General features: G+C 40.6%; 1 protein-coding gene across 5 annotated transcripts; it reads right to left on the bottom strand.

Moving 5' to 3' along the window:
- Positions 1-4,987: 4,987 nt before the first annotated feature.
- Positions 4,988-12,740, bottom strand: h3f3a (H3 histone, family 3A). Of its 5 annotated transcripts, none has more exons than XM_063058769.1 (4): positions 12,612-12,740; positions 11,409-11,551; positions 8,519-8,672; positions 4,988-7,946 (listed from the first exon to the last, which is right to left on the bottom strand). In XM_063058769.1, the coding sequence occupies exons 2-4, from the start codon at positions 11,534-11,536 to the stop codon at positions 7,818-7,820; spliced, it is 411 nt and encodes a 136-aa protein (XP_062914839.1). In that variant the 5' UTR covers positions 11,537-11,551; positions 12,612-12,740; the 3' UTR covers positions 4,988-7,817. The 5 variants fall into 5 exon arrangements, with proteins under 5 accessions (XP_062914839.1, XP_062914838.1, XP_062914837.1 ...); XM_063058768.1 differs by lacking the exon at positions 12,612-12,740 and adding an exon at positions 12,005-12,098; XM_063058767.1 differs by lacking the exon at positions 12,612-12,740 and adding an exon at positions 11,992-12,074.
- Positions 12,741-21,207: the final 8,467 nt, after the last annotated feature.

Raw genomic sequence — 21,207 nt, 5'->3', positions numbered from 1 at the left:
GATTTGTTCTGTATTTTGGTGAGGATCTATGGACGAATCCAAGATAGATCATCTTAGTATGCCTGGTGGCAAATACTTCAGCCCTGTCTTTGGTTCTGATCTTCATCGTCGAGGTTGAAGCCTTCTCTAATCACCTACCAACATTCATGATTGGATGTGACTGGACTGCAGAGTTTTGATCCTATTGACTCGTTGAGGGGTCACTGAGCTGCAGTATGCACTGCGTATGATGTTCGCTTTTGATGCCGTTTCGTCAGGGTAACATCTTATTTTCATTGATTCCCTGGTGCGGCTTCTGAACTTTTACACTTATTATTGATCTGCTGGCTTGATTGTAATGGAAGATTGTGGATAGAAGGACAAGAAATCACAGATCATGATGGGCACAGCTCTTTAAGGGTAAATGTCTTACAAAATGTAGTGGATATAGTCCATAACGGGTAAAGCCCTCTCCAGCATTGAGCACTGTCGCAGGGAAGCAGCATCCATCATCAAGGACCCCCACCATCCAGGCCATACTCTCTTCTCACTGCTGCCATCTCGAAGAAGGTACAGTTGCCTCAGGACCCACACCACCAGGTTCTGGAAGTTATTACTCCTCAAACATCAAGCTCTTGAAACAGAGGGGATAACTTTATTAAATTTAACTCACCCCAATACTGAACTGTTCTCAGAACTTATGGACTCACTTCCAAGGATTCTTAGAACATAGGACAGTACAGCACAGTATAGGCCCTTCGGCCCACAATGTTGTGCTGACCCTTAAACCCTGCCTCCCATATAACCCCCCCACCTTAAATTCCTCCATATACCTGTCTAGTAGTTTCTTAAATTTCACTAGTGTATCTGCTTTCGCTACTGACTCAGGCAGTGCATTCCACACACCAACCACTCTCTGAGTAAAAAACCTTCCTCTAATATCCCCCTTGAACTTCCCACCCCTTACCTTAAAGCCATGTCCTCTTGTATTGAGCAGTGGTGCCCTGGGGAAGAGGCGCTGGCTGCCCACTCTATCTATTCCTCTTCATCTCATATATTCTATTTATTGCTAATTCATTTATTATCATGTTTTTTTTTGTTTTTGTATTTGCAGTTTGTTGTCTTTTGCACATTAGTCGTTTGTCCGTCTTGTCATGTGCAGTCTCGCATCAATTCTATTGTGTTTCTTTGTACTTACTGTGAATTCCCACAAAAGAATGAATTTCAGGGTTATATATGGTGACATATATGTACTTTCTTAATAGGTTTACTTTGAACTTTGAAATGCCCAGTTTTGAATTGCTATCAACACACACAAAACACCGGAGGAACTCTTCAGGTCAAGCAGGATCCATGGAAAAGAATAAACAGTCGATGTTTCAGGCTGAGACCCTTCTTCAGGACTTAAATTGCAAGGGTTGTTTTATATCCTTAACAAAAAAGTCTTTTAGGAATTTTGTGCAGTGGTCACTTTTATAAACACTGTCATGGGCAGTTGTGTCTGTGATGTGCATATTGGTGAAGGTGAGGTCAAGCATGTCTATCCCTCATGTTATCTAAACACTGCCCACGGCAGACTGGGTGTGCAGTAGGTAATGTGCTCGACCTCACCTTCACCCATACGTTTTGTGCTATCAGGACTCAGTCAATCCGGTCAGTAGTGATTCTATTCTTGCTTTTGGACATTAATGTCTCACCTAGTATTTATTCAATCTCTGTGTTACTCATTGTTTCTTTCAGTAGTTTCAGATGGAAGAGTGTTGATTCATTAGCTGAGTGTGGATGCCTCGTGGCAATCAGTTCATATTAGTTAAAAGTGGGTGATATGGCCAGTTGAATTTTTAATCCACTTTAATATGGTGGATTGAAATGCTTTATAAGACTTCCAGGTATAACTGTTGCTGTGACTGTGGGTCTCAGCAGTTGTAGATATTATGTGAGTGAATGAATGTGGATTTAGCACAACATAGAAACTAAAAACCTTTGGATGTGAAGAATCTAATGAACTAGTCCTCTTATTTCTCATGTTTACACACAGGCTAGTCTCTGTAACGTGAACCAGATGAGCCACCATTACAGAGAATCAGGTTTACTTATAATCTCAGGTAATCCAAAAACTGAGTTTGGACTCCTTTATATCCTCAGTTTGTTAATCAAGACTGCTGGATGAAGTATTCAAACCACCACATCCAGTGTAACACAGGCAAAATGCTGCAGGAATTCAGCAGGTCATGCAGCATCCATGGAGAGGAATAGAATGCTGGTCGCAGAATCGCGAGTTTATGATTCACCACATCCATTGCCCTAATGTAACACTTCTTGCAAAACATTCCGAAATTGCTCCAAAGCATTATCAACAAGATTTCACATCAAGCTGTGCAATTTGGACTGATGACCAAAAGGTTAGTCAGAGTTTTGAGGAGCACCTTAAAGGAGGAGATGGCAGAGCTTAGGGTGTGGGCAGCTGATTGCAGAAGTGATCATTAAAATCAAGGATGAACAGCATGACAGGGCTCAAAGAGAGTAGACATCTTGCAAACCTGAATGAAGTAACATGAAGAGAAGGCAAGGCTAAGGAAGGAGTTATTAGCAACAGTGTAGCTACTAAAATTAAAACTGTGGTTGAGAAAGGAAAATAGGGTGAATGAGATGCAGTGTGATTTAGAAGACAGATGATCAGGCTGCCAGGAGTGCGTTAGAATGGTCGCGCTTAGGAGCTAATCATGGTACAGGTAAGTTTTTTGGCAAAAGATAGGCAATGTAACTCCATCTTGATGATGGCCTGATTTAGTATATAGCAAATCAGATCAGGTTTATTATCACTGACGTAGTATGTAGTGAAATTCATTTTGTGTCAGCAGACAGTGCAATACATGAAAAATTACAATAAGTTACAATAAATATATATAAAAATAAGTAGAGCAAAATGTGAGGTCATGTTCATGTTCATGGTCTGCTCAGAAATCTGACGGCAGAGGGGAAGAAGCTATTTCCAAAACATTAAGTATGTGTATTCAAGCTCCTCTACCTCCTTCCTGACGGTAGCAATGAAAAGAAGGCATGCTGTGGATGGTGAGGGTCCTTAATAATGGATGCCATCCTCTTGAGGCACTGCCTTTGAAGATGTCCTCAATGGTAGGGAAGCTAGTTCCCATGATGGAGCTGTCTGAGTTTACAACCCTCTGCAGCTTTTTCTGATCCTGTGCATTGGCACCTCCATACCACACCGTGAGGCTACCAGCTGAATGCTGTACACAGTACGTCTGTAGAAATTTGCTCAAGTCTTTGGTGACATACCGAAATCTCCCCAAACTCATAATGAAATATAGCCGCTGGCATGCCTTCTTCATACTTGCATCAAAACGTTGGCCCAGAATAGATCTTCAGTTCCTTGACAACATTGAGTGCCAGTTTGTTGTTGTGGCACTACTCAATCTGCTGATCTATCTATAAATTTCCTGTATGCCTCCTCGGCACCATTTGAGATTCTGCTGACTACAGTTGTGTCATCAGCAAATCTATAGATGAAGCCTGCACTGTGCCTAGCCACACAGTCATTGGCGTAGAGAGAATATAGCAGTGGGCCTAGCAAATATCCCTGAATTGGGCCTGTGATGATTGTCAGTAAGGAGGAGATATTATTTCCAATTTGGACTGACTGGTCTCTCAATGTGGAAGTCAGTTGTAGAGGCCCTGGTTTTGAAACTTGTTGATTAAAACTGATGGGACGATGGTGTTGATTGCTTAACTGTAATCAATAAGCCTGATATAGGTTTAGCTGTTCTCTGAGCGGAGAGCTAGTGAGATTGCATTTGCTGTAGACCTATTGTGGGGATAAGCAAGGATCTGGATCCGCTGCAATTTGCCTAGGTTGCAGTTAATTCTAGCTGTGACCAACCCCTCAAAGTACTTCATCATGGTAGGAGGGAGTGCTACTGAGCAATCGCTGAGGCATCTGCCCCTGCTCTTCTGGACAGATGGGAGCGTCCAACAGAAGGAGTGACACTCTGAAGATGACCCTGGAACACTATAGCCAGTTGGTTGGAACAGGTTTTCAATGCCCTGCCAGGTACACCATCAGGGCCTGGCACCTTGTGAGGGTTCACCCTTTTGAAGGCTGTTTTGGTATCAGCCTTTGTGACAGATGTCACAGGGTCACCAGACACTGCAGGAATTCACACAGGTATAGTTTTATTCTCCCTTTCAAAGCATGTGTTCAGCTCTTTTGGGGAGTGAAGCATCACGGCCATTTATGATGTTATCTAGGAGGCAAATACATTTTGCGAAAATCCTCATTGTGTTTTAAACCAATGCCAAGAGGGACGGTGTCAGTGACTAGGGAACTTGAATTATTAACTCTATTGAATGTAACATAAGATGCAGATTGTGGGCAACAAATGTTTCGTGGGGTGGCCACCCTTGACAGCACATATTCTAATCCTGTCTGATCCTCATAGCCAGTAAACGTATGCAAGAGCTTCTTCTCTGGATTACTAGAAGGGGATTGAGAGATGGAGTCACCTTTAGGGAGAGGAGAAAGATGGTCTTTTTTTCCAGCATAATTTATAGTTTAATGGCCTACTCAGACAAACTGTTGGTGATTTTGTTTCTCTTCAGAAAGAACGTCGCAGCAAGAGCTTCCTTCTCTACAGCTCCAGGCGATCACAAACCATCACTACAGGACATTACTAATGAAGAAGTTGGAGCCATAAAATTCAGTACCAGTAAGGCAACCAGTCGTGTTTCTTCTGTGGAGAAAACCATGGGCAGTAGTTATCAGAGATCTTTGTGGAAAGTACTTCCCTTCAGCCTTGCTGGAATTGCATTTTTAGCTTGGTGCTTCTTCAGGAAAGAAACTGATGCTGATAGAATCATGGAACAAACACTGGGTGACCACCTACCTGACTACGAACTGTCAAAGGCTGAGCCAGAAGATGCCAAGCAACCAGACAAGCAAATTAGTAAACAGAGGATGGTAACTCCCACAGTTAGAGACCAATAATGTGAATTGTACAGATGGTAAAACACAATATGTAACTACTGTCCAGAAGCAAATCACTGCAGAGGTTTGATAGACGAAATAATACTGAAAATACTGGGAATATTCAAATGTTCAGACAGCATCCGTGGAGACAGAACTTAACAACATTTCAAATTAATGACCTTCCATTACAACTGAATAAAATTAAAAATGAACTGTTTTAAGTGGAAGAGATGGGAAGGAGGGACAGGCAGACAAAAATGTCTGAGATGGTTGAAGCCAAGGGAGAGTGAAAGACACCAATAATAGTGGTGCAAGCTTAGAGAGTGAGAAAGATTAGCAAGGTATGTCTGGAAGTGATGTAAATAAAAAAGCTGAAAGTAAAAATAGGATGCCAACATTGAATTGGTTGATTAACTTAAAATTTTTGAGTTCTGAAGCCTATAATGTATCCTTTGATCCTGTTCCATTAACTTCTGTTAAGCTTTACTGGAGGAATGCAAGAGTCTAAATATAGGAGTTAGGTAATAGCGGGATAGAGACATTTCCTTTCGTTGCAATGTAGGCTTGTTTAATTTCTTTAACTATTCCCAATTCTGATGAAGGATTGTTGACCTGAAACGTTAATTCTGTTACTCCCTCTACAGATGTTGCCCAACTTGCTGAGTATTTATAGCATTTTCTGCTTTTATTTCCTCTAACTGCACACTGGCTGAACCTCAGTTTAAATTTGTACAGGTTGAAATGTTATTGTTGGAATATTCCATCCAAGTTCTTGAGATTCTTTCAGAAGCAGAATTTGAGAGATACAACACTTCATGCTTTTCTTCCTGCTTAGTATTAACTGAGAACTAAGCATTGAATGACCTGTCTCTGAATGGTAAAAGTTATATTCTGTTTGCATCAATTATTCCAATCTATTTCTACACCAGTTGTTGTTCACATTTAATCCTTGATCTGTGTGTGTGGTTACTCAGTTAAAGTCTTTGTGGCACCAACATAACTTGTATTATTTAGCAGCTACTTTGTCTCTTTGAGCTAGGTCAAAATTGTCACTATTTCACCTCTTAGTCCTAATTTGCAATGTTGAGACCGAACATTTCTATTAATACCTTATTTATAAAGTTTCAATAATCTGGGAAGGCCTTTGCCTGAGGAACTGAGTTCTCCTGTCAGAGCAGTCATTGGGGAGAAAACATTTAAACTACATGAGTAGTTTCAGGTTTTAGCCCTTCACATTCTCTGATTATTGATGACAATAATGCACTATTAATATCAGTCTGATATTGCAGTTTAACTACAGCATGTTAATGGCGGAAGTGAAGTGAGACATGGCAGGTTTCAGCAGACCTGCAACCATAAGTACTGCAACTTCCCTTGTGTATCTGTGGGCAGATGGTAACAACAAGCCAAATACATCTTAGCCTGGTTTCCTACTCTATATTCAACTTGAAGCATGTGTCCATTTAATTGAGAGCCCAAAAAGAGGTAGAGGGATTTGTACTGAATGAGTGGAAGGTGGTTGGTGGTGTTTTCTTTTGTTCTGGGAGACAGGCAGGTGAGTCTTTTGAATATTGTCCTTTAATATGCATGTCATCTGATCTAAAGCCTGTTTTACCATCTGTAAATACATTATTGTGCAATTATGTAATGTTAATGTTTCTCACCTCCATCTTGTTACACCATAATTGCTGGAATGCAGCATGTTTCTAGATATGTAAAGCAACATTAATCAGGTAAAACTAACACAGGAATCATTGGTACAAACAATCTGTCAGATGGAAAGGTAAGAATTGTGATACAAAGGAACCATTTGCATTCGATCATTGTGATTGTTCTAAACAGTTGATTTTTTTAAAAACTGAAGTACTTCTGTAATTATATTTTTGAAAACAAGAACTGGAATATTGTTGTGTACTCTTTTGTATGGCTCCATCAGCAGGCCCTTCACAATGTTCATAGGTGACTGGGGAATACAATACCAGAAATAAAACCATAGTAGAAATCTGGTATTTTAATTAACAGTAATATCTTGGTTGGCCTATTGTTTCCATCCCCATTTTTTCCAACTTTATATAAGTTTTCAATTCCACCTTCACACATGTTTAAAACGCATATTCTTGATTATGTGAAGACTGGGACCTAAAATATTCTCTAGAGTACTTCATATTTTGGAAGGATAGACATATAGAGCAAGGATGCTGGGGTGTGTGTTGGCCAATAATAGTTGAAATCCAGATAGTGTAATATTTTAGTTCATACGAAATAAAAATAGAAAATGCTAGAAAAACACCAGGTCAGGTAGCCCCCCTGGGGGGAAAAAAAGATTTAATAACTCATGTCAAAAAATCTTCAGGACAGTTTTTTTTAAAAAAAACTTTCCTGACTGCAAGTTACAACTTTGCTCACCAACAGCTTCTTGAGCAATAAATACAGATCTTCAAAACAGCTTTCACCTTTCAAAATAAAACTTTGAATTTGAAGAAATGCCATTTGACATAGCTGAGGTAGTGAACTTTAATTTAGAACCTCGGCGGAAACAACCTCTACCCCCCAAAAAAAACTGCAATACGAAGTCTGCAGTTCCCATCCCCAATTTGTGTGATATAAAAACATTACAGACTAAAGATACAAAATGTTTTATTTTGAAACCTGAGCCAAGTGTCATGGAATGCTTACAAAATGATCTGCTACTTCAATGCTGCAAGTTGCTGTCAATACTAACAAAAATGTGAAACATGGCCTAGCCTTCACAAGTCAAGACTACAGTCCAAAAATGCTTTAGAAATTATCATTTTCAAATACTGATTCCAAAATACAATTAACTTTTAGAGAAAATTTTACATAATGCATAATTTCAAGCACGTTCTCCTCTGATTCGCCGGGCCAGCTGAATGTCTTTGGGCATGATAGTTACTCTTTTAGCATGGATGGCGCACAAATTGGTGTCCTCAAATAAGCCAACCAAATAGGCCTCACTGGCTTCCTGCAATTAAGTTAAATCTTTCACTTAAAAAGTTGTAATAAATTAACATTTACTTTCTTATACATTTACCTTTATACTCTAACTTCCAATGGGTCAAAAACCCATTGTAAAACGATATAAACTGCCTGAGATTTTCCCCACATGTAACATGCTCATGGTTTGTTCCTTCCACATTATCCATTCATTTCCTTGAAAGTTTGAGCCAAGGTATTCAACCTGGCTAGAGAACAGAATTAGACATAGTCCCAAAGAAATCTCAAACACTGATGTATATCCTCAAAAGGAATGTACAATATCAGGCACTAGGATCCTATGACGGCAAGTTTTATATTCTTGATAGGGCTGTATAAATTAAACAAGTTCAGAATTAAAGTGTACTTGAAACTAATGCAGGACTCCACATGCAAACATTAAATGTACTTCACATCTAATCAGCAGACTACAAGTATTTACTGTAAGTGACTGGATAATGGCAAAGTATTAGATATTGATTTTATATCGGTATTTGAGCCTACAGTTATAGGCACAAACAGAATTACTCGCTTTGAAGTTTCTAATATTAGATACCATACCTGCAAAGCTCCAATTGCAGCGCTCTGAAACCTCAAGTCAGTTTTGAAGTCCTGGGCAATTTCCCTGACCAGACGCTGGAAGGGTAGTTTACGGATAAGTAATTCAGTGGACTTCTGGTATCGGCGGATTTCTCGTAGAGCAACTGTGCCCGGCCTATTTGTGTTGAGATAAACATTACTAAAAAATGCAAATGCACTCTATTTAGCAAAGCAGTCAGGTTAAGCCAAAGTAGTTTCAGCTGACATTTCTCCAATGCCATAAAGGAAACCACAGTAACCACAAAATACTCATAACATGATCTCTCTGCACTTGCTACTCTCATATCTGTGCTTACCTACATAATCCTTTCTGAAGAAGGGCATTCCCAGTTGGTTGTGTGACTGGCAGCAAATTAGCACATCCACATTTGCACAACAGTTATTTCAGCCACACAAAATACTGGAACACAGCAAGTCAGGCAGCATCTACGGAGGGGAAGAAACAGTCGACATTTTGGGCTGAAATCCTTGATCAGGACTGGAAAGGAAGGGGGTAGAAGCCAGAATAAAGTGGTGTTGGGGTGGGGAAAGAGTACAAGCTGGCAAGTGATTAAGACCAGGTGATAGTTTTACTGCCATCTTTGGATGCTGCTAAGATCAATGATATTTCAAAGATTAATTGACAAATGACAAGTATATGGAAAGTAAATTGTTTCTGTATATCAAATAGCATAAGCCTCTTCTTACATGTGTATCTGCAGTTTGCATATATCACCGATATACTTTCATGAAAAAAAAACCCTTAAAACTGCCATGTCCTCGAAGACAACTTCTGGCTGATGAGCTGAATGTTCATGCCTAAGGTAACAAGCCCTTTTGACAGACAGAAATACTTCTATCTGTCAAAAGAGTGGCACACTTGTGGAGCAGCTGGCATAATGCCATTACAGTGCCAGCACCCTGGGTTCAGTTCTGCCACTGTCACTAAGGAGTACGTACGGTCTCCCCAAAACTGTGTATTGGTTAGTCAGTCAATTGGTCAGGTGTGTAACTGAATGGTGTTGGACTGGGTGGGCTTGTTACTGCGCTGTATTTCTAAATATTAAAAAATTCAAAGTTAATAATATTCATAAACAATTTTAAATAATTTTCAAAATTTCAGAATAAAAATGATCCATTAAAACTTGGACCATAGTAGAAAACAAATCTATTTAATTGAGTTGACTCAATTATAAATATGTATAATATTAATAAAATGGAAACAATACAAATCTTGACTTTGTCATTTTTCTTCATTGAAATGAATGGTGTTTGTGATTAAGATTTCAATTACCTGTCATTTTAAACAGTATCCCACTTAATTGGGAAAAAAAGTGAAGGGCCTCTACAACACCCTTCCTACTGTCCCTTCATCTCAATCAAGGCACAGGCATCTGCTGGAAGTGAGGAACAGCAAGGTACAGTAATCTATATGAACATGGTGTTACAAGTGCTGATATAATTGCCTAGCCTGACCATTCTGTCTACCAGCCTAGTTTTTATTCTTGAACTGGAAACACTGAACTGACACATCAAGGGAAAGAAATGGACATCTGGCAAATGGCCAACAGAAAGTGTTACACTTAACAAATAGTGGATGGAGGTCTGCAACACATGATAAATCATAATATGTACAGATTCTTCAGTGTTCAACATCAGCATTTCAGTAACAGTGTGTGTCCTTAATGGAATTCTAATTTTGGCAGAGTAAACCTTCAGACAAATTTACAATTTCATTTCTTCATTATTTTAAGGCAGGAGGGAGGAAATTTCAGCCAATAAAGCCGATACCAGCTCAAAATAACTATTCTATTCCCCATTAATTTTCCCTGCAACCTATTTCTCCACACACCTTCAAATTCTACCATTCACATACACAGGAAAGACATTTTACCGTGGAATTTAAAACCAAACAATCCACATATCCTTGGGATATAGGGAGAAGCCAAAGGGCCTGGGGAAAACCAACATGGTTGCATCAAAAGAGAAGCGCACATCACTTCCCAAGCTGTCTACGGAAGTTAAGCCCTTCATACCTGTGGCAGATATCACACTGACCTCATCACCGTATCAGTATCACTGGAGTAGGAATATACACAGTTCAGTCGCTCGAAGTAGGCTTCTGGAGTACAAATATACCAGCTTTAGACATTCAAGCACCCCGGGATCAATTTTTACTCTTCCTTTCTCCTCTACTGCCAGTTCAAAGTTTATCTCTCCCATTTTCGGCCTGCCCCACTACCACCTGTATCGCTGATGCACACCACATAACATACAATCGGACCTCTCTCTACAGTTTTAATTTTCCCCCGTTTCTGGTGATAACTCAGCAGCAACCCGGAAAGTTAACTGTTTCTCTCTCCACAAATGCTACCTGACTTGAGTATTACAGAAAACAACACACACATAATGCTGAAGGAACTCAGTAGGTCAGGCCGCATTTATGAAAATAAATAAACGGTCAACGAATCATCACACTGTTTTTGTTTCATAAACTGCGTTCACAGTACAATTTCAACAGGCAAATTCATCCAGTGAAAGTGCAGGGAGTCGCCACGTGTCTCCGTGGGGAGCCCAACATCAAAAACAACCAAAGTGACGACTGACGCGGACGGCTCTGACTGGAAGATTTCTACATTGACCCGAGCAGTCAACAAGTGCCTCCTATTGTCAATCAGGCCCTACCAGCAAGAGACTTTACAGACCGAAACATATTAACTATAAGACAAATTGAACCACAGGCTCAGTTAAAATAACTCAGGGAATAAGGTACAAGTAATTACAGACCGTAAAGGAGGACATCTATTAATGGGGAATTATTCCATGACCTTAAAAGACGGGAGGGAGACCGTACAAGCCGGAGTCCACTCACCTATAACGATGAGGCTTCTTCACCCCACCGGTGGACGGAGCGCTTTTCCTAGCCGCCTTGGTGGCCAGCTGCTTCCTGGGCGCCTTACCCCCGGTCGATTTACGGGCGGTCTGCTTTGTACGAGCCATCTCCGTTCATAGGATCTGTAGACACGGAAAGATTAAACTTCACTACGTTCAAGTTTACGTCGCCAGTCTCCAGGGCCTCCACTCACACACCAGCCTTCCTGCATTTCGTGGCGGCGCTGTGGCTCCAAAGGGGAGTATGGGGGCGGGTCCCCGGCTCGAATTCTTGTAATGAAATGGCGGTCGCATAACCCTCCCGATGGCAACACTTTCATCTCGGAGCCCAGCCAAACCGTACTTAATATCTTGGTACCGATCACAGTGGCATACTTTGACAATAAAATTAACTTTTGAATAGATAATGGTTTATCATTGTTTATTCCCACCCATGCCCCGAATCTGAAATTACAGGGAATAGTACACACAATCCAATGGCAAAAGTATTCACGCAAAACCGACCGAAGACGGAAAGACCAGAGACATTCCTACTACAAATCTCTACTCCAAATTTAACGCACAAGCTTTACACACTCTGACTGTCGTCCTCTACTTTTGTGTCACGTTTGACGTCATTCCAGGGCCAACGTTCCATGAGCGTTCCTTAAGGCCCATTGGCCAAAACTGCTGAAGCAATCGTACTGTAGTAAACAACGCTGGCTCCGCCCCATCTGTGTTTAATTCACACCTTGATTTTAGAAAAGGAATTGCTTCAGCTTTTTTAAAATTCCAAAACAAAAGTTTAGATTCTTCACTTATCGTTTTAGATTGATTGCTAACTGGAAGTTATTTTACGCCAACGTTACTGGAAATTGAACAAATAAATTAAGTCAAAATCCAATGGTTTGGCGATGACCACCAGTTGCTGATGAAAGGCGGCCAGTCCGCCTTTGCTCGCTTGTTCTCGTAAAGAGAGGACAGGAAGTCATGTTTTACGAGATACATTCCCATTCTCCTCTTGCACCTGTGGACAATCCCTAGGTCAGGCCGAGGTACAGTCTAGGAGCTGTTCATCCTGTAATTTAATCAGACCTGCACTCACCAACCCCCTCTTAAAAACCAACGTCCGTTTCCAGATCTCATTTTACACTTCGTTTATATGCCATGATAAAAGTGTTGCGATTCAGTGGAATAGCCTTACATATTTCTCCTCCGCGATGAAAAACTATTTTTTGGCCTGGATGAAGTAGCTTTCAAGCAAGACTTCTCTTTAAAACACCATCCCTCGTCCACTCAACAGTCCGTACACAACATATACTCGTATCATTTTTGAATTAGAAATTCAAGCCGCAATTCGGTAGTTTACAGAGTTGCAACACTACGGAAATAACCTTGTAACTCATGAACATAACATGAGTGACACAGTGTATTGCGGTTTCTGAATTATTCAGAGTTGAATATCACTTCGTTTTATTTGGCCACTAACATAAATTGACAGACAAAATGAGGAAATTCCAAAAGGTGCTTTAACGCACAAAGTGCAAGAAAGGAGTAGGGCCGATATGGGACCAAAATAGATAACCCATGTACAGAGGTCGAGGATGCGGTAAAATGAATATGTTGCCACTGTTTACACAAAAGATGCTAATCGGGTAGTTGAAGAGGAAGTGTGAAATAGTGATGGCAGAAGCAAAGAGAGGAAGCATTACATTTAGAAACACTTAAAATGGCTAAATCATCAGTCTTGAAATATACCAGACAATTAAACATAGCAAAGCAAAGGAGCAAATTATGGAGGCCCTAACTCCTTTTTAAAAAAGGCTTGCTAACTTTGAATTGTTGTTAAAAAAAAGAGATAAACTTCTTGGTTTAACTAAAAAGCCAGCTAATTTAATTACAGTCCCAAATAAATTATTAGAATTAATTCAAGAGGATTTCTGAAGCTACATCTGAAACACAAAGATTAAACAAGAGCATTCCACATGGATTTCTCGAGGAAGGGTCCTGTCTGGCTAACTTTTATTCAATATTTTCTGCAAAGAATAAAGTAGTATATATAGATTTTCTAAAGGCAATAGAAAGGTCCCAGTGGGCAGGCTGGTCAAATATACAAGGCCTTAGTGGTCCTGGGGAGATAAGCCAATTTTGGATAAAAATTTGCGAAGGGACAGGAAGAATACAATGCAATGGTTGATAGACGTTTACATGACTGGAACACCGTGGCCCAATGGGGTTTCATGAGGATAGTGTATGGTTGTTACGTTCAGTAATAAGATTTGAAATGTAATAGGTCAAATTAGAAAAGGCGGTTAAAGAGACATGGAAAGCTTTCCTCTCTTAGATGAACTACTGAATATAAGACTATGAAAGATGTAGTAAAATTACATAGATTAGTGGTTAGGACACCGCTTGAGTCTGCACACAGTCATGGCCAAAGCAAAGCTGGAGAGGGTGCTAAGGAGGCATAAATGGAAATGACCAGGAATGGAAAATTTGAGCTTTAAGGCAGGATTCATTTTTCTCCAACAGGGGAGACTGAAATGAAATTTCACTGAAGTGAATGTTAGACCCAATGAGGACCTTTCCACCCAAGTATAGAGGGGCATATATTTAAAAATAATTAAAGTCATGTATTCTTTTTGAAAACTCAAGAAAAATTATAATACAAAAAAATTAAAGTAAATTCAAATTTCAAAGTTTATTATCAAAGTACATACATGTCACCATGTGCAAACCTGATATTCAATATCTTGCAGGCATACTCAATAAATCCATAATACAATCAATGAAAAACCACACCAACTTGGGTGTTCAACCGGTGCACAAAAAACTCTGCAAATACAAAAATAAATAATAATAATAATAATAAATAAAATTGATAAATTCTAAGAGATTGTCTATGCCGATTAATTAAACTTTGAAAACTCAATCGTACTTTTATTCACTTGTGCACAAGGAAAACAGCATGGCCCTTGCCACTACACTGTTCTGAAGTTGGAACAGAGAAATGCCTTTATTAAAAAGAACTGATATTCATAATTTCAATAGTTCCAATAGTTGCATAGAATGAATACAATATACAACCTGAAATTCTTACTCTCTGCAGATATCCTCGAAACAGAAGATAAAAACTCACAGAATTAATGACAGAAGAAAGACACAAGAACACCAAAGCACCCTCCCACACACAAAGAGCATCAACATCACCCCTCCCCCTCATTATTCTAGTGTAAAACATCAGCATACCCAGCACTCACCATGCAAGCAAAAGCAAAGCCCCCCACAGAGAGATCATGGTCTACAGTCCATCAAAACCTAACAGTTCAATGCAACATTTCAACGTCCCACAGGCTTTCTCTGTCTCTCTGTTAGTCAGATATTGCTCCTTCCATAGCAACAGGGGAGACACCAGTCACTATATCAATGTTGTAGTCCGTCTGAAGGATTGCTTTTTTTATTTAGAGTTCCCCGACTCGATTGTAGAGCCCCCTGATAGCCACTCCCACTGTCTTCGATGTTCCAGCTCCTGCTAGTTTGTGACACCTGCGAGAATTGGTGTCCACAGGCTCCAATGTTGCCTGACATCAGGCCAAACCTGGACATACTGAAATGCGACCGATTGGCGAGCTCCGAGGACAGGAATACACAATTGTGCAAAAGTTTTTGGGTGTCACTGTAGATCAAAGATCCCAACAGGACCCCAGCCATCCTGAAAAGAATAATAGAGACATTAGAATAGGAAGAATTTAATTGCTTTGCTGATGAGCTGGGAGAAGTCACTCTTTGGCATCATTTTTAACTCTGCCCTCTGATAAATTGTACATTTGAATTCCTTACTTGCAAAAATCAATCACCATTCACAATGCCGGTGTTAAGTCAATGGAAACTATAAGCTAACAACTGATGATACTTTGAAATTAATCAAGTAATCGCCCCTTGATTCCTTCTTTTATACGTTGTATTCTTATGTCATCTTAGTAAAGTCTGGTTCGCTGCTGTAAAAAAGGAAAGCTGGGCTTTTCAAAGACCCTCCTTGCCTTGCCACGACTTCTACAAGGTAAGAAAAATGCTTTTGCCCAAAGGATGTCAAGGGTCTGAGACTGCTGACTGAAACGGTGGAAAAGAACAGCAAGCATTGCAAACATTTATTTAAAAAAACCTGAGTATTGGAAGAACTACAAGTAAACAATTCAATCGCTAGAACTGGGATTAGGCAGAGAAGCTTTTTTTTAAACCGATACAGAAACAGGTTGAATAGAGTCCTGAGTTGTAAAATTTCCTGCAATTCAGTTTTTAAACTTTTATTGTGACAGTCAGTCAACTGAAGCTGCAAGCATGGCCTGGAAGTGAGCAAATGATTAAATACATCCTCAAGATGATTGTGACTCCATATTCTTATAGTAACCTTTACCCTCAATGCTATTAAGTTCGAAGTACATTTATTATCTATGTATACATTATACAACCCTGAGATCTGTCTCCTCACAGGCAACCACAAAACAAAGAAACACCAATGAACCCATTAAAAAAAAGACCACCAATGAAGAGAACAGATATCCCAACTTTCTATCTGACAGTGTGGCTGGGGTGAACATAAATGATGTTAAAAGTTCAAGCAAATCCGCTAATAGAAAGGTTGTGAGTGGTGGTAAAAATCTTCTGAGGTGTATATATTTCAATGCTAGGAGTATTGCGGGAAAGGCGGATGAGTCGAGGGCGTAGATTGACACGTGGAATTATGACGTTATAGCAATTAGTGAAACTTGGCTACAGGAGGGGCAGGACTGGCAGCTTAATATTCCAGGGTTCCGATGTTTCAGATGTGATCGAGGCAGAGGAATGAAAGGTAGGGGAGTAGCATTGCTTGTTAGGGAAAATATTACAGCAGTGCTCGGGCAGGACAGATTAGAGGGCTTGTCTACTGAGTCCTTATGGGCGGAGCTGAGAAACAGGAAAGGTATGGCCACATTAGTGAGATTGTATTACAGACCACCCAATAGTCAATGAGAATTGGAAGAGCAAATCTGCAGAGAGATAGCAGGCAACTGCAGGAAACAAAGTTGTGGTGGTAGGGGATTTTAATTTTCCATATATTGATTGGGACTCCCATACTGTTAGGGGTCGAGATGGTTTAGAGTTTGTAAAATGTGTTCAGGAAAGTTTTCTAAATCAATATATAGAGGGACCAACTAGAGGGAATGCAATATTGGATCTCCTGTTAGGAAACGAGTTAGGACAAGTGACAGAAGTCTGTGTAGGGGAGCACTTTGGTTCCAGTGATCATAACACCATTAGTTTCAATTTGATCATGGACAAGGATAGATCTGGTCCTAGGGTTGAGGTTCTGAACTGGAAGAAGGCCAAATTTGAAGAAATGAGAAAGGATCTAAAAAGCGTGAATTGGGACAGGTTGTTCTCTGGCAAAGGTGTGATCAGTAGGTGGGAAGCCTTCAAAGGAGAAATTTTGAGAGTGCAGAGTTTGTATGTTCCTGTCAGGATTAAAGGAAAAGTGAATAGGAATAAGGAACCTTGGTTCTCAAGGGATATTGCAACTCTGATAAAGAAGAGGGAGTTGTATGACATGTATAGGAAACAGGGAGTAAATAAGGTGCTTGAGGAGTATAAGAAGTGCAAGAAAATACTTAAGAAAGAAATCAGGAGGGCTAAAAGACATGAGGTTGCCTTGGCAGTCAAAGTGAAGGATAATCCGAAGAGCTTTTACAGGTATATTAAGAGCAAAAAGATTGTAAGGGATAAAATTGGTCCTCTTGAAGATCAGAGTGGTCGGCTACGTGCGGAACCAGAGGAAATGGTGGAGACCTTAAATAGGTTTTTTACGTCTGTATTTACTAAGGAAACTGGCATGAAGTCTATGGAGTTAAGGGAAACAAGTAGTGAGATCATGGAAACTGTACAGATTGAAAAGGAGGAGGTGCTTGCTGTCTTGAGGAAAATTAGAGTGGATAAATCCCCGGGACCTGACAGGGTGTTCCCTCGGACCTTGAAGGAGACTAGTGTTGAAATTGCAGGGGCCCTGGCAGAAATATTTAAAATGTCGCTGTCTACAGGTGAGGTGCCAGAGGATTGGAGAGTGACTCATGTTGTTCCGTTGTTTAAAAAAGGATCGAAAAGTAATCTGGGAAATTATAGGCCGGTAAGTTTAACGTTGGTAGTAGGTAAGTAATTGGAGGGAGTACTAAGAGACAGAATCTACAAGCATTTGGATAGACAGGGACTTATCAGGGAGGGTCAACATGGCTTTGTGCGTGGTAGGTCATGTTTGACCAATCTATTGGAGTTTTTCAAGGAGGTTACCAGGAAAGTGAATGAAGGGAAGGCAGTGGATATTGTCTACATGGACTTCAGTAAGGCCTTTGACAAGGTCCCGCATGGGAGGTTAGTTAGGAAAATTCATTCGCTAGGTATACATGGAGAGGTGGTAAATTGGATCAGACATTGGCTCAATGGTAGAAGCCAAAGAGTGGTAGTAGAGAATTGCTTCTCCGAGTGGAGGCCTGTGACTAGTGGTGTGCCACAGGGATCAGTGCTGGGTCCATTGTTATTTGTCATCTATATCAATGATCTGGATGATAATGTGGTAAATTGGATCAGCAAATTTGCTGATGATACAAAGATTGGAGGTGTAGTAGACAGTGAGGAAGGTTTTCAGAGCCTGCAGAGGGACTTGGACCAGCTGGAAAAATGGGCTGAAAAATGGCAGATGGAATTTAATACAGACAAGTGTGAGGTATTGCACGTTGGAAGGACAAACCAAGGTAGAACATACAGGGTTAATAGTAAGGCACTGAGGAGTGCAGTAGAACAGAGGGATCTGGGAATACAGATACAAAATTCCCTAAAAGTGGTGTCACAAGTAGATAGGGTCGTAAAGAGAGCTTTTGGTACATTGGCCTTTATTAAGTAAAGTATTGAGTATAAGAGCTGGAATGTTATGATGAGGTTGTATAAGGCATTGGTGAGGCCGAATCTGGAGTATTGTGTTCAGTTTTGGTCACCAAATTACAGGAAGGATATAAATAAGGTTGAAATAGTGCAGAGAAGGTTTACAAGGATGTTGCCGGGACTTGAGAAACTCAGTTACAGAGAAAGGTTGAATAGGTTAGGACTTTATTCTGTGGACCGTAGAAGAATGAGGGGAGATTTGATAGAGGTATATAAAATTATGATGGGTATAGATAAAGTGAATGCAAGCAGGCTTTTTCCACTGAGGCAAGGGGAGAAAAAAAACCAGAGGACATGGGTTAAGGGTGAGGGGGGAAAAGTTTAAAGGGAACATTAGGGGGGGCTTCTTCACACAGAGAGTGATGGGAGTATGGAATGAGCTGCCAGACGAGGTGGTAAATGCGGGTTCTTTTTTAACATTTAAGAATAAATTGGACAGATACATGGATGAGAGATGTATGGAGGGATATGGTCCATGTGCAGGTCAGTGGGGCTAGGCAGAAAATGGTTCGGCACAGCCAGGAAGGGCCAAGAGGCCTATTTCTGTGCTGTAGTTTTTCTATGGTTTCTAAAGTATATGGATTCTTACTGCCTTTCCAGATATCTGAACCATTGGTGCAGCTATTCCCAAATATTGGAATGCAATTGATTATTTTTAATGTTGCTCGGGATTTCTTACTTTAAGTGGCATTCATGTTCTTTATTTGAGATTTTCATGTTCTTCATTTTGTGGCTATCTGGAGAAGACAAATTTCAGAGTTGTATATGGATAAATGCTTTGAACCTCTTGCAACTGGCTCTTTGTAGTCTGAGTAATCAACTCTTCCGAAGAACTAGACAATTTCTCTTGCTAGCACTGCAGTATCATCTTTGTCACGTGTCTCATAATAACTGTGCTGCAGCTTACCTTTCACATAGCCATGCCTCTTCCTAGGCATGTGGTTTGGTTTCTAACCCATCCAAACACTTTCTGTCTCTGCTAGTACCATTGGTTCAACTGAAAGTGTTTCTTTCTCCCTTTTCACTCAGATTCACGACAAAGCAAATGGTCCTGTCTATTTGATGCACATGTTTTCCTGCTCTAGAGCATTGATATCTCCTAAAATGCAAGAAAATGGAAAATACAAACACCAAAACTTTAAGATAGCATTGGTAAAAGGGACTGACTTAAAGTGCAAACATGAGGAATTCTGCAGATGCTAGAAATTCAAGCAACACACATCAAAGTCCTGACGAAGGGTCTCGGCCTGAAACGTCGACTGTACCTCTTCCTAGAGATGCTGCCTGGCCTGCTGCATCCACCAGCAACTTTGATGTGTGTGGCTTAAAGTGCAGTTTGTCACACTTAACAGAACCATGACTACCCTTGGGCAACTAAGCACTTCATATCTCAATTATATATGCTACTCTAGGGTATGTGCAGAAATGAGCATTACTTTTTAAATAGTAAGATGCAGTCAAAAATACCCGCAAACCTATTCATTTAATCAAAGACACAACGTGGAACAGACCCTTCTGGCCCAATGAGCCATGCCACCCAGCAACCCACCTATTTTACGCTGGTCTAATCTCAGGACAATTTACAATAACCAATTAACCTACATACTGGTATGCCTTTGGACTTTCGGAGGAAACTGGAGCGCTCATGGGGAGAATGTACAAACTCCTTACAATCAGTGCCAGAATTGAATTCTGTTGCCTCGAGCTGTAGTAGCATCTCTTTGAGGGTCTTGCTCCATTACTGAATGGTCTACGCACTACATAGTCATCGGCATATCTTGGTAGCTGGTACATGTTGTCTTTTGTTATTCTACCACCACTTCGGGCAGATTCCAGATATCAAGCATTGTTTAAAAAAATCTTTACCCCTCAGATCCCTTTTAAAGGTCTTTCCTTTCACCTTCAAGCTAATTCCCCTTGGTTTTGATACTCCTACCATGTCCCCCACCCCCCCCCTCCGCCCCATCACCCCTGGTCTTTTCTTGAAAGGATAAAGCCAGGCACTTCATTACTCTAGTTTGTAACCAGGCTGTGATGACAGCTGTTTATCATCAGCCAACATGTGCACCATAGAGATGGGGCTGTCACTGGTTTGTAGGGTTTGGATCATGTTCCAATATGGATGTCTAGCATGTCTGGTAAGGTGGCTATTGAGCCAAGATGAACAGAAGTATTTTGTAGCTATGATGTTCATGGCAGAGCATAGTTTGGTGGTACCTGTCAACCTTAATTTGAGATTCACTTGTGATAATCTTAGCTCTCATGTTCAGGAGTTGCTGCTGGTATCAATGATTTTGAGGCTTGTTATGGGTGAACTGGAGATAGACCTTTTATTTGGCCTTCCTGCTATTAAGATGATTCCCTGGAACATTTGGTCAAAGCCTCCTTGCCTACAGAAGATAACCTACTCCAAGTGATTTTTCAATGTCCATTACCCAAAAAACCATACACACCTCCAACCAAAGAGTAGTACCGAAACAGTTCCAACACTGGTATCTATTCAAAAATGTTGAGAATTACTTGGGAAGGTGATAGGTGAAGCCAAGAGGGCTGGGGGGGGGGGCGTGGGATTGGAGTAAGAATCTGGGAGGTGATAGGTGGGAAAGGTAAAGGACTGATGGAGGAGGAATCTGATAGGAGAGGAGTTTGGACCATGGGAGCAAGGGAAGGAGGAGGGGCACCTGAGTGAGGTGATAGGCAGGTGAGGTGAAGAGGCAAGAGAGGAAAATAGAAAGTGGGGAGCAGAAGTTGGAGAAATTTATCTTCATGCCATCAGGTTGGAGGCTACCCAGACAGAATATGAGGTGTTGCTCCTCAAATCTGTGCGGACTCTT

Source organism: Mobula hypostoma, chromosome 9, assembly GCF_963921235.1.
Source record: "Mobula hypostoma chromosome 9, sMobHyp1.1, whole genome shotgun sequence".
NCBI classification, from domain to species: domain Eukaryota; kingdom Metazoa; phylum Chordata; class Chondrichthyes; order Myliobatiformes; family Myliobatidae; genus Mobula; species Mobula hypostoma.
Note: the sequence above shows the minus strand (reverse complement) of the source record. Positions and strands in the feature narration are given on the sequence as shown.

Coding starts and splice junctions, on each gene's coding strand:
- h3f3a (XM_063058769.1), bottom strand. CDS start 11,536: ATGGCTCGTACAAAGCAGACCGCCCGTAAATCGACCGGGGGTAAGGCG. Junction 8,673..11,408: donor AAGAAGCCTCATCGTTATAG/GTGAGTGGACTC, acceptor CAACACAAATAG/GCCGGGCACAGTTGCTCTAC. Junction 7,947..8,518: donor CTGCAATTGGAGCTTTGCAG/GTATGGTATCTA, acceptor ACTTAATTGCAG/GAAGCCAGTGAGGCCTATTT.